Source organism: Erythrolamprus reginae, chromosome 1 (assembly GCF_031021105.1).
Source record: "Erythrolamprus reginae isolate rEryReg1 chromosome 1, rEryReg1.hap1, whole genome shotgun sequence".
NCBI lineage: Eukaryota > Metazoa > Chordata > Lepidosauria > Squamata > Dipsadidae > Erythrolamprus > Erythrolamprus reginae.
Window position 1 is genome coordinate 227,815,623 of NC_091950.1, and position 18,632 is coordinate 227,834,254.

General features: G+C 38.1%; 1 protein-coding gene across 3 annotated transcripts in view; it reads left to right on the forward strand.

Moving 5' to 3' along the window:
- Nucleotides 1-2,091: 2,091 nt before the first annotated feature.
- Nucleotides 2,092-18,632, forward strand: part of ADGRF5 (adhesion G protein-coupled receptor F5) — a 48,935-nt gene continuing 32,394 nt past the window's right edge. Inside the window, exons 1-4 of one of the 3 annotated variants that reach the window (XM_070732409.1) lie at nucleotides 2,092-2,181; nucleotides 14,043-14,163; nucleotides 14,843-14,912; nucleotides 16,786-16,941. In XM_070732409.1, coding sequence (XP_070588510.1) covers nucleotides 14,062-14,163; nucleotides 14,843-14,912; nucleotides 16,786-16,941 — 328 coding nt within the window. In that variant the 5' untranslated portion in view covers nucleotides 2,092-2,181; nucleotides 14,043-14,061. Of the gene's footprint in view, nucleotides 2,194-14,042; nucleotides 14,164-14,842; nucleotides 14,913-16,785; nucleotides 16,942-18,632 lie in introns of those variants that run through there. The other 2 variants (XM_070732410.1, XM_070732411.1) reach the window with 2 other exon arrangements.

Below are 18,632 nucleotides of genomic sequence, written 5' to 3' on the forward strand. Positions count from 1 at the left end.
ATTTAGAGTTTTACATTCTTAAAGCCTATTGGTCTCTCTTTTGCTTCCTAGCCATTTATAAAGAGGGTCCCAACAATTATTAAACGTATCTAACGGTTCGTTCCTAACTAGTAGAGTCAGTTTCGACATTTCTGCGCAGTACATTATTTTTCTAATTATTGCTTCATTTGGGGGTAGGTCTTCATTCTTCCACCACTGCGCATATGTTAGTCTTGCTGCTGTAGTTAAGTGGATGATTAAGTGTGCTTGAGGTTTCGATAATTTTTGTCTGGTTATACCTAGTAAAAAACATTCGCCTCCCTCCTCCTCCCGGGGAAACCCGCGTCTTCGGAGAGGGGCGGCATACAAATCCAAATAATAAATAAATAAATAAATTCAGGGGTTTTGTCAAGTGTTAAATTTAATATTTCTTCAATCCAAATTCCAATCTTATCCCAATATGTTTTGGCTTTGTTGCATTCCCACCATAAGTGGAAATAGGTACCCAATTCTTGTTGACATTTCCAACAATTTGGTGAAAGTTTGTTGTTTAATTTGGTTAATTTAATTGGAGTAATATGCCATCGGTAAAACATTTTGACCAAATTTTCTTTATAAGAGGTGGCAATAGTCAATTTATAGTTCTTAGTCCAGAGTGTTTGCCATTCCTCCTCTTTTATCTCTTTTTTGAGGTCGAGATTCCATTTCTTAACATTAGATTTTGTGTTAAAGGTGTCCAAATCATTGTAATTTAGATAACCGTAAAAGTTTTTGATTATCTTATCTTGGGGGCCTATACATAGCTTATCTAACAGAGCATTTTTGGTAATCCCGGAATTTTTCTTGTCTTTGTTAAATTTAGTCTGAATCTGAAGGTACTCCCACCATTCCACTTTTTGGCCCAAATTTTCAAGTTCTAGCCTTGTTTTAATTGCCCCATTTGGGTTTAAAATGTCTTTATACCTTAATATAATATTTCTCTTGTGTAAATTAGGGTGTACATAGGCTTCTAAAGGGGCGTACCACATGGGAATTCCTTTGTATAATTTAGTTTTGATTTTTTTCCAAGTGCCAATTAGCGATTTTCTAATCAAGTGGTTAGAGAAGTATTTGTGGGTTGACGGCTTTTCGTCCCAGAGATAGTAATGCCACCCTGCATAGAGGTCATGGCCTTCTAATTTAAGAAGTCTAGTGTTTGTTAGACTCATCCAGTCTCTTGTCCAATCTAGAGATGCAGCAGTATAGTAATCCTTCCAAATTGGGAGAGCCAGTCCGCCCTCTTCTTTCTTTCCTTGTAAATATTTTAGTCGGATTCGGGGACGTTTGTTTTGCCAGATGAAATTGTTAGTTAATTTAGTCAAATTAATGAAAAATTCCTGTTTTAATTGTATAGGGATAGTTTGAAATAAAAACAAAATTTTAGGCAGAGTGTTCATTTTTATGGCTGCAATTCTCCCAAGGAGGGATAGTTGTAAATTCCTCCATTTTGACAAGTCTGTTTGTATCTTGTCCAATAATATATCATAGTTATTTGATTTTAAGCTTGACACTCTGTTTGTCAAATTGATGCCGAGATATTTGATTTTTGTGACAATTTGAATATCCATTTTAGCAGATAAGATGTCTTTTTGTGCTTGTCGCATGTTTTTAGTTAGAATTTGAGTTTTAGTTTTGTTTATTTTGAGGCCTGCCACTGTAATCTCCTTTTATTGTGAAACAAGCCTTTCAACAGAGATGAAAAACCTAAACAAAAATAAAGAGCAGAGCAATTAATTTTATATCCTCTTATAGTTCACGTCTTCTATATTACTTCTGAAGTAAGAACAGTAAGAACAATATAAAAATGATAATTGTTTTTATCTCATTTATATATCCTAGAGGCAATGACAGTGGGTAGGATTCATTATCACTTCAGATGAACTGAAATATTTTGATCCGCTGCTGGGAAGGGCAGATTCTTGCTGGTGCAAATGGTATCAGGAAACTCAGTGTTCTTGCTTTAGGGACAGTGACATTCAGTTTCTTCCATTGTTTGGATTTGTTGTCTAAGCAGCAACGCCCCATTCGGTTTCACGAACAGGCTATATTTGATGTAACTTCCTTTCAATCTGCAGCAAAACAAGGATCACAGCAGTGAACAGGAGAAGGAATATACAATTGTCCCAGCTTCGTTTAGAAGAATTGTCCAGGACGAGCTGGCAGGTAAGAACACAGGTATAGAATTTATGTATGTACTTAATTTAATTTGTGAAGAAATTACATTTAAAATAGGCTGCTCTTGTTATATCTTTGCTCGGGGTGATACAGTCAAGAATGTGACAAGTCTGAGCAGAAAATAAAGAATGGGTTAGGGATTCGTAGGAGGTGTGCACATTAAGAGTCTTCACTCAAGAAATCAAGTTTGTAGGCAGCTAAGTGGCTGACATTTGAGGACAAATCAATAGAGCATATCTCTTCAAAGACATCCAAAAATCAAAGTCACATTAGAAATCAGTCATCTGATATAGATACTTTAGAAAGACAACTAGATTAGGGAACAAAGTAATATTTTTGACCCCTTCTTTGAATCTGAAACTTGATTGCAATTTTTGAATTTTTTAAAAAAGCGACTTTGTTATTCTCTGTGTGTGCATGTGTTTTAAAACTCCAAAATATTTGCAAGTTTTGCTGTATTTGGTACTGCCCTTGAAATTATTCCTTTGATTGCATTGATCTCTAAAAAATATTCTTATCAATAGTTCTTGTAGAATATTGCAACCTAATTTACTCATAGAGAATAGAATAGAATAGAATAGAATAGGTTTATTAGCCAAGTCTGATTGGACACACAATCTCAGTGTACATAAAAGAAAAGATACATTTGTCAAGAATCATGCAGTACAACACTTAATGATTGTCATAGGGTACAAATAAACAATCAGGAAACAATCAATATTAATATAAATCTTAAGCAACAAGTTACAGTCATGCAGTCATTAGTGGGAGGAGATGGGTGATGGAAACAATGAGAAGACTAATAGTAATGCAGTCTGAATAGTTTGACAGTGGTGAGGGAATTATTTGCTATCAGAGTGATGGTGTTTGGGAAAAAACTGTTATTGTGTCTAGTTGTTCTGGTGTGGAGTGTTTTATAGCATCATTTTGAGGGTAATAGTTGAAACAATTTATGTCCAGGCTATGAGGGATCAGTAAATATTTTCACCACCTTCTTTGTGCAGTATACAGGTCCCCATGGAAGGCAGGTTGGCAGTAATTGTTTTTTCTGCAGTTCTGATTATCCTCTTAAGTCTGTGTGTCTCTTTTTGGGCAGAATCGAACTAGACAGTTATAGAAGTACAGGTGACAGACTCAACAATTCCTTCCAATAGTGGAGTTTCCTCTCAATTATTAATGCAGTTTTATGGAATTTTACTCAGATATAAGTTTCTTTGGTTTTAATGGGTCTTACCAGGGGTGGGCTGTTGTCCGGAGTGGGGAAGTAAAAATGTAGCTCCATCCCAGAGTACACAATTTGCGCTGAAAGATGTTGAAAGAAAATGCAGGCATCCTGCATAAGCCACAGCCACAGTGTGGTAGTAAAATTTTTGGTAGCCCTTCACTGGGCCTTACTCACAACGATTAACTATGCTTCAAATGCAGCTGAAATAATGCATACAACTGTAGATTAAATAACTAAAATTTATATGATGGCTAAAAAAGGTTCATCCTAAGAAGCAAAATATATCTAAGGATTTAGATATTGTTATAGAAATCCAAATGCTTTGCACTTAGTACATTGATTGGCAGACAGATCGATAAACAGACAGTATGTTTCTTATTGTCAAATATAGACTTTTGTTGATGTTCAGTTCACCATCATTTCTAATCATTTTTTGATGCCATATGTTGCCCTTCCTCCACCCCTGTAAAATAAGTCAGTTGCACAAGTTTGGATTCTAGATGAAAATTATCTGTGTTTTTATTGCTGAAAAAAATGAAAAGAATGACTGGGAAATCCAGTTATTATTTTAATAGTTTACTGATCTCCATTCAGTTGCATAGTTGTTCAACAATTGAGTAATGTGTGATTATTTGGATTAAAAGGTTAACATTGTATGAGTCACTGGGAAGTTAGCCAGGTAAAATTGTGACTTATCACAAAAATTTCCTATTTCCTTTTGAGAAGCATATCTCATTTTAGATGCATAAGGCCTAAATGCAATAGCTTTGGAGCTCTCAGTCTGCTTCCTGAGGGCTTCAGGGCAATAGCTTTTTATACTTTGGATACTAAACTGAAGTGCCTTTCAGTATGTGTGAAAAATCATAGAAATAGGAATAAATATAAGACTCTGAGGTGGTAACTTTTGACAATATCAGCAACAGAACGGTATTAACCCTGCTGTTCTGTTTAGAAAAAATCCCCAATCTTATGTTCCCAGGTCTATTTGACCCGGACTGCAAATTGATCATTTTAGGTACTTATATTTGGTCTTTTTGAAAGCTTTTTTCACCTGGAAACAAGTTTGAACATTTCTGCACACAATGGAATGAAAATTGAACTGAAAACAATTAATCCTTATTGGTTTATTTTGCACATAAATGTGCCTTCCCCCCCCCATTTTTGTGAAAAGTTTTTCAATTTATGGATAGTTTTGCTTGCAAAATGCATTCTATTTTACTGAAGTTGGTGTGGGATTGGTAGCTTGAACATTTCTGCACACAATGATATGAAAATTGAAATGGAAAAAGTAAATCTTATTGGTTTATTTTGCTGATATAATGCATAACCCCCCCCCCCCCCCCCCGTTTCTGTGAAATACTGTAGTCTTCACTTTATGGATAGTTTTGTTATCAAAATGCATTCTATTTTACTAAAGTTGGTGTGGGATTTGTAGCTTGAACATTTCTGAACATAATGATATGAAAATTGAACTGGAAAAATTGATGCATATTGGTTTATTTTGCACATAAAGTTATTTCAATTTATATAAAAAATATGCTGTTAATTTCAAACTTACTTTTTTTTAGTAAAATGGATTTCTTTCATAAAATTAGTTCTCTGGCTACAATGTGGTTGATTTTCAAAAGGATATTCCAAATATTTCTAGCCAAATATGTATAACAAGTGACAATAATGGCACACAGCAAGGCCGAGGGGGGTGGCCCTTTTGTGGCAAAAATAAACCAATAAGAACCATTTTTTTCAGTTTATTTATATTTTTCTTATGTTCAGGATTGTTCAATTTAGTATATCAAACCTTTTGGGGGAAAATTCCTTAGGGATTTGTAGCCTTAAAAAATATAAACTGACACGAAATTCAGAAAGGATGGGGGGAGGGGCTTTTTGATCAAAATAGAAATATAAGTCTCAATTTTTCCAGTTCAATTTTCATATCATTATGTTCATAAATGTTCAAACTAGTTTTCCAGTTGAAAAAGTTTTCTAAAAGATCAAATTCAAGTACCTAAAAAAAATCATTTTGGTCCGGGTCTATATGACCCGAACAGACTAAACATGACTTTTTTTTTGCCCAGAAAAAAAAATTTTTCCCCACCCCCACAAATATTTTTTTGATGATCAGCATTGTTAAATTGAGTAAATGAATGCCTAAGATTTTAAATAATATTTTGGATTTGGAGCATAAAAAAATAAAAAGTGAAAATGGTTGCAAGCAGCCGAGGGGGGGGGGGGAAGGCCTTATTTCTGATGTTAAAAAACCAGTAAGAATCATTTTTTTCAGTTCCTTTATATTTTTCTTATATTCAGAAATGTTCAAGCTACCAATCCCACACCAACTTCAGTAAAATAGAATGCATTTTGCAAGCAAAACTATCCATAAATTGAAAAAAGTTCACAAAAACGGGGGGGAGGCACATTTATGTGCAAAATAAACCAACAAGGATTACTTTTTCAGTTCAATTTTCATTCCAATGTGTGCAGAAATGTTCAGACTACTTTCCAAGTGAAAAAAGCTTTCAAAAAGACCAAACATAAGCACTACAAATGAAGAGTTTTCGGTCCGGGTCAGGGTGACCCGGGAACAGAAGATTTGTAACTTTTTTTGCCCAGCAAAAACTAAGCCCCCCCCCCCCCAAAAAAAATTCTCATAGAGAGAACTCCTGAAATGATGAACAGTCATGAAATTTCAAGTTTCAGATATGCAGGGAAAATTTTTTACAGGGACTCAAACTTGGCTTCGGGTCACATACGACCCGAACAGAACAGCAGGGTTTTAAGCATATCTCTAAATTAGCTTTTCCTTACAAAATGGCAAATCAGATGCCTATCTGAAGGCTACAAGACCAATCACATTATTTTATTCCTGAATTCCTATTCCTGAAATGGAAACTTATTAATTTCAGGACTGGGGTTCATAGCTGAAAAATTCATGAATTTGCATTTGAAAGATACTTTAAGTAAAATCCAAAATTCTGTAAAACACTTAGTAAAGAACTAGTATGTGATCATGTTCTGTTTTTAACTTCACCTCATTCATCTGAGGCACAAGGAACCTTGGTGGCCCATGGGGCATCATGCAGCCTGCTGCAACTAGTTTATCAGTTGCAGATCCTTTCTGAACAGGGTGGCCTACCTGTGTTGGTTGTGCTCTGTCAACATTTAGTATATCAATGCCCCGGAACCTCTTAGGCACCTGGGGCTGGTTCCGTGGAAAGAGGTTTTTCTGCGGACTAGAGGGGGCGTGGTTTAATGTGCTGCCTTCATCACACGGATGGGACTTTGTTTGTTTGCATGGCCTAGTTACTGGCATGCCACGGACTGGTGCCAGTCCACTGATCAGAGGTTGGGAACTCCTGATATATATATTTCTGCAAGGTCTTTATCATCTGTTCCTGAAGATGATATAGAGGCTGAACTGATGTGTTGTGCCTCTTCAGTAAAAAGAGCTGTTGTTCTTTCCTGCTGTAAAGGCTGGTTTTTCTAGAGTTTCTTTATTTCTAATAAAAAAGAGCTGTTGTTACAAAGTTGATGCTTGTTTTTTCAGTACCAGAACTCAACATGATGTTTGAAGGGTTAGATGGACATCATACTTAAGTAACACCTTTACTGCCCCAATATTAATATCTATGATGTGGGCAGGAAATTCACCTCAAGGCTGCATGATTGGGCAAAATGCATTATCTGGAAAGGGAAACAAAGCTTTTTATTTTGTAATACAATGGTTTGAGAAAGCCCTCCCCACCCAGCATCAGATTAGCCCCACACTGTTGTATCCCAGCTAAATACTTGTTTGTTTTTATTTTAGCAATTGTTGAATGTCCCTTGGGAAAATCTTTGTATTTGTATTGTACTAACTGTACTAACCCCTGAACAGTTTTACACCAAATGTTTATTGTGTTTGTAAATACACAAATCTCACCCCATCCTCAAAAATTCCCAGGCTTTGATCACTATGGTTTTCCTTTTTTGCACATTTTTGCATTCATAATGCTGTTTCCAACAGAGCACAGATTAGGATATAGCCAAAGATCAATTTGCTCCTAATTTACCTAAGATGATGCAAGGGAGCAGAGGTCTGGGATGATGCTCTGTTTTCTATAAAAGTCAAACATTGGCATTATCAACTTCTATATTCATGCCTCCCATCTGTTCCTGCCTGGACAAAAGCAGCCTACCCAAAACGAAGTAGAAAGCCATTGCTTCCTGATTTGCTCCAATGCTCCATATGGATTTGCCACCCTATTTTTTTCCTTGTTGTAATTGAAAAAAAAAAGTATGATAATTGAAAAGGTTGAATATTACTCTATGAGAGAACACATTTTATGTCAAAAAATTTCCAAGTGCCAAGCAGGTCCAAATAGGATTTCTGTATCTTGTGTTTTGCCCATTCGGTTGCTAGATTCTCTCCTTTCTTTATCCGACTAACTGCATTTGGAGCAGATGCTTTGAAGAGACAACTATATTTGTCACCCACATTGTCACAATTATATAATCTTATAACATGATTTCTTATGTTAAGTCATCATTATTTTGTAAATCAACCAAACACCTATTCAGTATTCCTATAGCACCCTTGAGATTATTGTTGTAAGCCGCCTAGAGTTATGATCTAAGGTTGGCAGCCATAAAAAGACAAAGAATAAAAACAAACAAAATCCTACTGAGTATATGCTATGTATCATTTCCCCCTTGAAGATGGAAATGGAAAGAGGATCACTCATCAGCTGCATTTTAATTTAAAACTCTGGATAGCTTTTTCTAGGAGTCTATCTTAACTAGCATGGGGATAAGATGGAATACTTAGGCATCCAACATGGCCACACAAAGCAACTTTCTTTTTCAAGTCCTTAAGCACCCCTTCCTTCCAGGAAGAAGACAAACATGGAAAGCCTCCTTCTAAGGCTTATCCCGACAAAACTACTTATTAATCCTCTGTGACTTGTAAGCCATAGTGCAGAAGTCAAGCCATGAGGTGACTTGTCTGATCTCTGAGCAAGAGCAACTTTGAAGGGCAGAAATTTATACCAATTTAAGAGATTAAAGAAACAATTAAGAAAGAGATTAAAGAAGAAAATTATAATCTGTAGGGTGACTGGCACAGGTAGGCTGTCAGCACTAAAAAAAAATACACAAAAGAGAAACTAGCAGTACCATGACTGATGATGAAAGAAATTAAAACAACAAAAGCAATACCAAATATATGGGAGGAGGGCATTTATAATAATACAAAAAGGAATGACCTGAAGAAACCTCAAACATATAAACCAAATTCTTTTTGAATATTGATTTCAAGATGTGCACTGTTATATTAGCTGAATGTATGAGGAAATACATTCCCAAAATTATACACAGGGATCAGATTGTTTTATAAAAAGGAAAACAGCATCTTTTTCATAAATGCACTAGAATTTATCAACATTGGGGGGGGGGAGAGACTACAGTACTATTTCTGCAGAAAAAACTTTTGACAATTTGGAATGGTCTTTTTTAAAAAAATTGGAGGTCTTAAAATATATCCCAGAAAATAATTCAAAACCTGGAGTACATGCCAACAATTAACAGCAAAGGTTTATTTAAACAATGGTTTAAACAAGAACCCTGTCTGAAAAATTTTCACTTAGCAGAGTCGCAAAGCGAAAGTGTACACTGGTATTCTGAATTTGTAATTGTTCTGAAAGTCTTGGTAAACAAGATCTGGAAAGATAAATATGCGATTTGGATCAAAATTCACGGAAAGGAATACAGGATGAAATGTTATACAGATGATATGGGATTAACAATTGTAAAACCACAAAGTTCTATACAATAAAACTACTCAAATATTTTGTTTGCTTTTCCAGATGCAAAATCATTTTTTTTAAAAGCCCACAATGTAATAATAACTTATTTAACTTCCAAAGGGAAATAATGTTTAAAAGAGTGACCAGTTGTGAGAGAACAATAAATGAATGAATGAATGAATGAAAGAAAGAAAGAAAGAAAGAAAGAAAGAAAGGTATAGAACCGTGATGGCGAACCTATGGCACGCATAGCCATATCGGAGGGCACACAAGACGTTGCCCAATGTCAGCTCCAGCTCCCATCCATGCATGCGCTGGCCAGCTGATTTTCAGCTCTTGGGAAAAGAGTCTCCCTCCGGACACCTCCGGGAAGCTTCCCTGAAGCCCTAGAAGCAAAATAATCTTTGGCTCTCGTCTCCTTTGCTCAGCTCCCACCCACCCACCCCCTTCACTTTAAAATACGTTTCTGCCTGCACGGAGGCAGGGAGCCGCTTTTTCTGCGCCTTCCCGGCTCAGCTCCAGGACCTTTGTGGGCTGGGAAGCATCAGGGCGAGAATCTGTGGGGCTGTGCCAGCCTCCGCAATGTTGGGGGGGGGGGGGGGGGAGGAAGACAGAAAGAGAAAAAGAAAGCAGGAGAGAGCAGGAGAAGGAAGAAGGTGCTCTGGCCGTTGCTGGAAGACTGCTTGGCACACCCATCCACTGGCTGTTCAGGCAGGGGCACTTTCTCCCTCCCCCACATGGCCCCCACCATCCTGGAGGCCAGCGCAGCTCCATAGATTCTCGCCGTGACGCTTCCCAGTCCACAAAGATCCTGGATCTGAGCCTGGAAGGCACAGAAAAAGCGGCTCCCTGCCTACTTCCGTGCAGGCAGCAGCGCGTTTTAAAGCGAGGGGTGGTGGTGGAGCTGAGCGAAGGAGACAGAGGCAAAGTGGCTTGCTCTTGCCCTCCTGGCCAGGAGCTGGTCCTTCTGCAGCGGGCACTCTTGCGGCCAGGAGAGAGAGAGAGAGTAAGCGAGAGGTGGCTATGTGCACCCCCCCTCCCCCACGGGACTGGAACGCTCCTCTTGGCTGCTGTGGCAGTGTTTTAAAACGCGCTGCTGCCTGCACCACGGCAGGGAGCCACTTTTTCTGCTCCTTCCCAGCTCAGCTCCAGGATCTTTGTGGGCTGAGAAGTGTCAGGGAGAGAATCTCCGTGCAGGCAGTAGTGCATTTTAAAGCGGGGGTGGGGGGGAGCCGAGCGAAGGAGACAGACGTAAAGTGGCTTGCTCTTGCTCCCCTGGCCAGGAGCTGGTTCTTCTGCAGCGGGCACTCTTTTTGGCCAGGATAGAGAGAGTAAGCGAGAGGTGGCGAGAGGTGGGATGCTCCTCTTGGCTGCTGTGGCAGAGTTTTAAAATGGCCTCATCAAGGCAGGTTGGGCATCTAATATATTGCTCTCAGGCTGAAAGATCCCATCTACTTCCTCAGCTCCAAAAAGACCCAATTCCTCCTGGATAAGTGTCTCCACAAAACCTATCCAAGACAGGAATCTAAATGGGAGCAGATCTCAGTGATTTTGTCCAACAGATGCCCAGCATATTCTTAACTGTAAAAGTCACTAGTTGACCTATTCTCTTCAAATAATTGTTTCATGGAGAAAAGAGGGTCAGAATATGCATTGAGCTCTGATGGCAAAAGCAAACAATAGTAAACAATGATGTACAGTAAATACAATGCATTTCAAAACAACAAAGGAGTTTCCCATCTTGTGGAAAACAGGGAATGGTGCTGATTCTAAGGAACTTACTGAAGGACTTGGGCAAACAGTTTTTCTAAACCAGGATTTGCTTTATTGGTTTTGTCTTAATGTGTTGCATGCAAGATATGAATTGTTTAAACATAGAGGTTCTTGCATTTTAATAATCACAGAAAATTTTTGACTATTGAATAAATCTGAAAAATCATGTAGAAGGTGGTATGAAAGACAACTGAGCATTTCCCCCCTGTGAATAAAAAATTTGTCAGGAAGCTTCAGAAGCCATCTGTAGTACTTTTCAAAAGTAATACATTTTATTTCAGGGCACAAGCTTTCAAGAGCTACAGCTCAGTTCATCATGTGCATGGAGTAATTTAAGTGATGTAGGATTTAAATTTGTTTGTTTGTTTGTTTGAGTTGAAAGGGATCTTGCAGGTCATCAAGTCCAACCCCCTGCTTAAGCAGGAAACCCTACAGCACCCCAGCCAAATGACAGTCCAATCTCCTCTTGAAAATGTCCAAAGTTCAGGAGTTCACAACCTCCGCTGGAAGGCCGTTCCAATGGTTGATTGCTCTGACCACCAGGAAGTTCTTCCTTATTTCTAGGTTGAATCTCTCCTTGGTCAGCTTCCAACCGTTGTTCCTCGTCTGGCCCTCTGGTGCCCTGGAAAACAGTGTGACCCCCTCCTCTCTGTGGCAACCCCTCAAGTACCTGTAGACTGCTATCACGTCCCCCCTGACCCTTCTTTTCTCTAGGCTATCCACGCCCAGTTCCAGCAATCTCTCCTCATAAGGCTTGGTTTCTAGTACCCTAATCATTTTGTTTGCTCTTTTCTGCACCTTCTCCAGAGTTTCTATGTCTCTTTTGAAGTGTGGCGACCAGATGTGGTCTGATTAGGGCATTATAGAGTGGTATTAATACCCCTCTGGTCTTGGAGTGTATTCCCGTTGATACAGTTAAGGATTGTGTTGGCCTTTTTAGCAGCTGCTGCACATTTCTGGCTCATATTTAGTTGATTATCCACCAAGATTCCGAGATCCCTTTCACAGTCACTACTACAATCCTCCCAGATGTGTATGTGTATCTAGGTTTTTTTTTACCTAGGTGAAGGACTTTACTTTTCTCGACGTTGAACATCATTTTGTTAGTTTGGGCCCACAGCGTTAATCTAGCTAGGTCTTTCTATATTTTGAGCTTATCCTCTAGGGTGTTGACTATCCCCGCCAGCTTAGTGTCATCTGCAAATTTGATTACGGTAGTTCCCCCTCTATTCTCTCATCTAGGTCATTAATGAAAATGTTGAAGAGCACAGGGCCCAGGACAGAAACCTGTGGTACCCCATTGCCTACCTTCTTCCATGTGGATTTGGAGCCACTGGGTGCAGTTAGTCAGCCAACTGTTTATCCATCTGCATGTGTTGTAGTCTACCCCATTTTTTCTAATTTGTGGATTAGGAGATTGTGATCTACTTTATCAAAAGCTTTGCTGAAGTCCAAGTATATGAGGTCAACTACGTTGCATTAGTCGACTCTACTGATTTGGCTATGGTGTTGAAAAATGATATGAGATTGGTTTGGCATGATTTGTTTCTGACAAACCCATATTGGGATGAAGAGGAGGTGGAAGAGAGAATAGTTATACAGATGATAGACTTTATATTTCTTACCAATTAACAAATATACTGTGCTATACATCTGATATGTGTATTTGTTGGGGCCCATGATGTTGTTGATGTGTAGTAGATGGGGAGGCAGAATAGACATTTGGGGTTTTGGCAGAGTCTGGTTCCCATGTTGGTATAATTGTCTTGTTGTTTCTTGCTGCATGTGACAATCTGCTTCAAATTGAGATAAGCAAATATGGACCTGTCAGCTAGGTCTGAGAAAATGAAATAACATTGTCCAGTAGAACTTAAATACATTTAAATAATGCATTTGAATATCTTGAGTTGTAGATGAAAACCATGTTCCATGTTGGTGGTGTGTCTTCTAATAAGTCCTTCGTGAGACTCAGTCTGCCTTTACTGATTTGCTCCGGAAGAATATATGTTTTCTGATACCTAAGCAGTCAGTCAGTTAGTTTATTTCGATAAACCAAAATAAACCAGCAAAGAGATCTATTCTATGTACCTGGCAGTTACTAATCTAACAGAAGACACTAAATTTTAAGCAGTAAAGGCTTTAAGAAAAGGGCATTCAGATACCAAAGGGAAGCTGGCATCAGCTGAACACAATATGTTTATTTGAGACATTGAAATCATTCTATACTTTATAAATATGTTAAAGTTCCTGGTTTTAAAATATAATAAATTAGTACACCCTCATTGGATGGAAGGATTGAATGATTGATGTTGAGTGGCGGGAGCATATATCACCATGCACTGTTTTTGTGTTGTGTATATTTGTTTTATTACTATAAAAATCAATTAAAATTTTTTTTTTTAAAAAAAGAGGGATTGATTTCTGATCTGGTCAGTTCCCAGCCCACCTTCAATTGGGAATTCAGAAAAGTGCTAGATTGGATACAGGAGGCAGAAGAGGATTTAATATTTAAATATGCTGAAAGAAACACTGGAGGATAAAAGGTGTTGCTGATATTCTCTGGGATCAGAGGGAATTTATTTGCAGCCAATGATTGCTATGCATTATAACTGAACAACTTGTACAAATGATCCTCAACCTACAACTAGGATTATGCTCAACGTTAGTTGTTAAGTGTTAAGTTTCCTCCATTTTACAACGTCTTTTTCAACAATCAGAGAGGGGTGGCATACAAATCTAATACATTATTATTATTATTATTATTATTATTATTATTATTATTAATTATTATTATTATTATTATTATTATTAATCTTTAAGTGAATCACTGCAGTTGTTAAGTTAGTAATCTGGCTTCTTCATTGACATTGCTTATCAGAAGATCGCAAAAGTGGGGAGTGAAGGGAGTCCCAGAAATACATCCCAGTTGCCAAGAATTCAAATTTTGATCATGTGACTTACTTTTAAAAAGTAAGAAAAAAGTAATTTCTGGGTTGACTTTGAGTAAAGAACAAAGCATTTCTTTTTTTAAAAAAATGAACATAAATAAAACTTGTTTTCCTTCGGTGCAGCAACAAAACACAGGAAATAATGTTCTTTTTGAAGATAGCCATGTTCAGCGCTCTCATAAGGGTACACACCTCTTCCCAGATTTCATGGGATTTCATCCTGGACACCTTCGTTGATTCATCTGTGAGTACCTGTAATGTTCATACTTGCTCTGACTGAGGATCAGATGTTACACATGATGTAATAACTTGGAATTCTGAGACTCTATAGTTCTGAATATCTAGGAACTACAATAAGGCAGCATGTGCCACTGAGTCTCCAAGGAGCTTTAATGACTGGAGGTAGCAAATTCTCAAAAATGGAACATTCTTTTGAGAATTTGATACCTTCAGCAAGTATAGTTTTGCAGGATTCAATTTGCGTTAGTTCCTGGGACCAGAGATTTTGTCTTTTGAGCTTTTGGACTCATGCTGGTGTCCATCTTCAGGGGACTCATCTTTGGCCTAGGAAGAGAGAGAGAGAGAGGGGTGGGGAGGAGAGAAGTTCATTGAGGCTGGGCTTGGAAGACAAAAGCTGATATATATATATATATATATATATATATATATATATATATATATATATATATATATATATATATATATATATACACACACACACACACACACACACACACACACACACACACACACACACACATTCCTGAACTATTATGTAAGTGTTATCTCCAGACAGTTGAATCATCAGGTGGTTGAAATTCCTGGTGGTTGATTCACCAGGAATGAATAGTTATGGTTCTTCTTGAAAACTCTCCCTAATGTATAATTCTTGTCTTATAAAGAGGAAAATGCCTGTCTTTCAGATTCACAGCAAGTGGGGCAAAATAGAGGAAAACACCACACAACTAGAGTTACACAGACAAAAGCGTCAGGGTAGGTGGATATCTTTGAATGCCTTTTGCTTACAAATAATAGCTTCATTTGTACAATTGCTTTGCTTTGGGAAATGATCTGATTTCTGCCTTGTTTGCCAACTGCAACTGGGTCTGACAACTCAGTTGTTAAAAGTGTGATGATAAAGTCAAATGTCACTTGACCATGCCTGACTTTTGGCATCAGTTCCAGATATAGTTGTGAAACAAATAAGGTACAATTGTTAAGCACAATGCTATATATTGATAGAGGAGAATATTTGTAGCTCAGTGTCGAAATGAGAGGTTCTTGGTGCTCTCTGAGCTTGCTTGTTTTCTTGCAGATGTTTTCTTAATAGGTAGAGATAGGGAAGTCAACTTTGAATAGAATAGAATTTTATTGGCCAAGTATGATTGGATACACAAGAAATTTGTCTTGATGCACATGCTGTCAGTGTACATAAAAGAAAAAATAAACTCATCCAGAATCATAAGATACAAAACTTAATGATAGTCCAGTTGATAGACATATCAACATTTGCAATGTTAAAGCACATTGGTATGAGAGCTTGCCCATTCATAAAAGGATGCCAATAGAGCATGGTCAGTCTCAAGCAAACTGGGAAGAGCATCCCAAAATCATCAAGGAAGATGTCATTGGGATCACTGAGCATCATACTGGGAGATACAGAGACAGGACACAAGGCAGCTCAAACGCACCAATGTTTGTTGTGGTAAACATACAGAATAACATATTAAATGAAGATAAAAGTAGATCTCAAGTTACAAATTGCAATTGGGATCAGGACTGCCATCACTCAGTAAGGGGATCATGAAGTGCAATGTCACGCCTTAGCAGTATCAACTGAGGCAGTCCTGGTTGTTGTTGCAATCCAAGATATGTGAGTTATTAAGTGGGGAGTGGAGGGAGTCCCAGGTAAGGAACAGGTGGGTTGCTGGGGTGTAAAGAGCTCCTGAGATCTGATGTGTATGTTATGTGTGTGATTATAAGGAAGCTGTTGAAAGAGGACCTGGAGTGCTTGTGATTGCAGGGAGGCCATGGAAAAAGTGCTGGGTGAATGCATGTGTGGACTTGCAGGGCGCTCAGGGTGCATGTTTGCGTGTGTATGCTTGCACAATCACAGGAAGACCAAGGAAAGAGGGCACAAGCAGAATTTGCAGCCAATCTAATATTTTGGGTGAGTGTGGGGAGATGATGTTCCAAACAATAGGGACTGTGATTGAAAAGAACTGGGTCATGGGCAAGACCTATAATGTCAATCTTGATGGGATGGGTAGAGGTAACCAGTGAGAATTGGTCCCTCAAATAACCCAGCCTCATGCCATGAGTTTATTACTACCACCTTGAATTCAACCTGGAAGCACATTGGCAACCAATGCAGCTGCTAGAACAGAGGTACAACGAGCAGTGATTGAAAAATTCACGTATTTGCTTACATTGTTGCATTCTGTACTAGATGAAACTAGCAAGGTAATTGGCAAGATATAGCAATAGCATTTAGACTTATATACCACTTCACAGTGCTTTACAGTCCTCTCTAAGTGGTTTAAAGAGAGTCAGCATATTGTCCCCAATAATCTGGGTCCTCATTTTACCAACCTTGGAAAGATGGAAGGCTGAGTCAACCTTGAGCCTACTGAGATTTGATCTGCCAAACTGCTGGCAGCCGGTGATCAGCAGAAGTAACTTGCAGTATTGCGCTCTAACCACTGCACCAGTGAGGCTCTTATATGCTCATTGTGAGAGATTTTCTGACTCCTGGGTCTGAGAGTTTTCTGACATGATTTAGTCATTGAGAAAAAAATAGCAGGACATGGCTGAGTCACTCTTATTATATAATTAATTATGACAGACCATTTTTCTCTTTTGTTAGACATGTCGCCAGAATACACGATTGCTATTGAGATAAACTTTGTAGACACCTCACTCCAGGAGGACCTCAGAAAGTTTTTCAAAAACCTTAGTCTCCCAGTTTCAGTAAATATCCCTGATTCAGATATAAGCATTTCACAAATTAATATTACTACCGGTAAGTAGTCTTTGACCATTTACTATCAACATTTCCTTTTTCCATGTTTAATTTAATTTGTGTGTGTGTGTCTTAAGATACATCATAATTAATCATGGTGGCTAGATCTGTGTTACAAAACTAAACCAGCAGTTTAGTTTAATCTCAATACTCCTTTACATTCTTAAAGGTTACTGTGAACACCAAACAGTTTTGGTTTGTTGGGTTTATTTATTCATTTAAAAATAACAATAATAAACCCATTACTTGTTAACTAACTTTAACTCTAAAATGGAGTTATTCTGAAAACACACATTTATATCCTAAACTTGCTACTTTAAAAAACCCTAACAAATATGAGAAAAAGTAAGTACATGTACCCATCAGAGTGACAACTTCATCACTTGTCATATAGCCCCTAAAAAACTGCAATCTACCTTTATGAGAATATGAATAATACTAAATAATAATTTCAGTCTTATTATAAAAATAGTGATTATAGAATTATAAAATTAAAGAATTTTTAGACCTCCTTCCTTGAAAAGTGCCTGAGATCCAGAGTCCATAGAGAGCTATTGCCTTAAACAATCATTAAATATTAGACAATTTTACCTTTGCTGGCACCTCAGAAGTTTAGCAGCCCATGTCCATGAGCCAAGGGAAAGACTATATATGCAGGAATAGCTATCAAGAGACTTCAGATCCTTTTGCAGTATAGGGTGGCTCTTTGCAGTTAAACCTAGTGGAATTAACTGTTCTTACGTTCCAGGAAGTTGCAAGCACATTTCGTTCACTTACTTCCTTTCTCCTTTAATGTCTTGATCAGAGGTTGGAGGGTGAATTTCTTTTGGAAGTCATAAAAGGATTCAGAACTAAAATGTATTTGGGAGAATTAAGATAGGCAGGAAAGGCTAAAATATTTATAAAAGATTAGCAATACTTCCTGCAACAGATAAAATTCTGTAAAACAATCTGATTTATCAAAACAGTACCTTAATTTGTTTAATGTACTTAAATGTTTGTCCTTCCTCTTTCTCAACATATTGTTTCAATCCAGTGGAGAAATGGGGGCATCGGACCTATCATATCTGGGTTGTAAAATGTGGAGTTTTGCAGTTCAGATTGGATAGGTCTATTATTGGTTTAAAAATGGTGTCGGGGTGTCAAACTCAAGGTCCACAGGCTGGATCTGGGCTATGTGGTGCTTAGATTTGATCCACAGGGACATCCTGGAAACACTGAAGGACCGCCCCCTGGTGCCTTTGCCAGCAAAAATGGAGCTGGGAGGGCTGCACACATCCATGGCAACCTCCTGCAGCCCCCTGCCAGCGAAAACAGATTCATACACTGCCTCCCCAAGCTCTGTTTTCCTAGGCCGATGGAGGCAGGAGGCCATCACAGTCAAAAATTGAGTTTTGACGAGTGACGTCAACCCTAACCCTAACCAATATTTTTCATTATTGCACGAATCAACCTGTGATGTTAAAATCATGATTTCATATGTATTATTCATTTATACTTAATGAATATTCAAAGTGTGTTTAGGATTTAGCCTAAAACACTTCTGAAAGCCAATACTAAAAAAATAAAAGCTTAAACCCAGCCTGGCTAGCTGGGGAATTCTGTGACTGAAATCCATGCATCTTCAAATAGTGAAAGTTGAGAAGCACTGGGTTAGAATCTTGGATATTCAACCCTCCAAGTTTGTATAA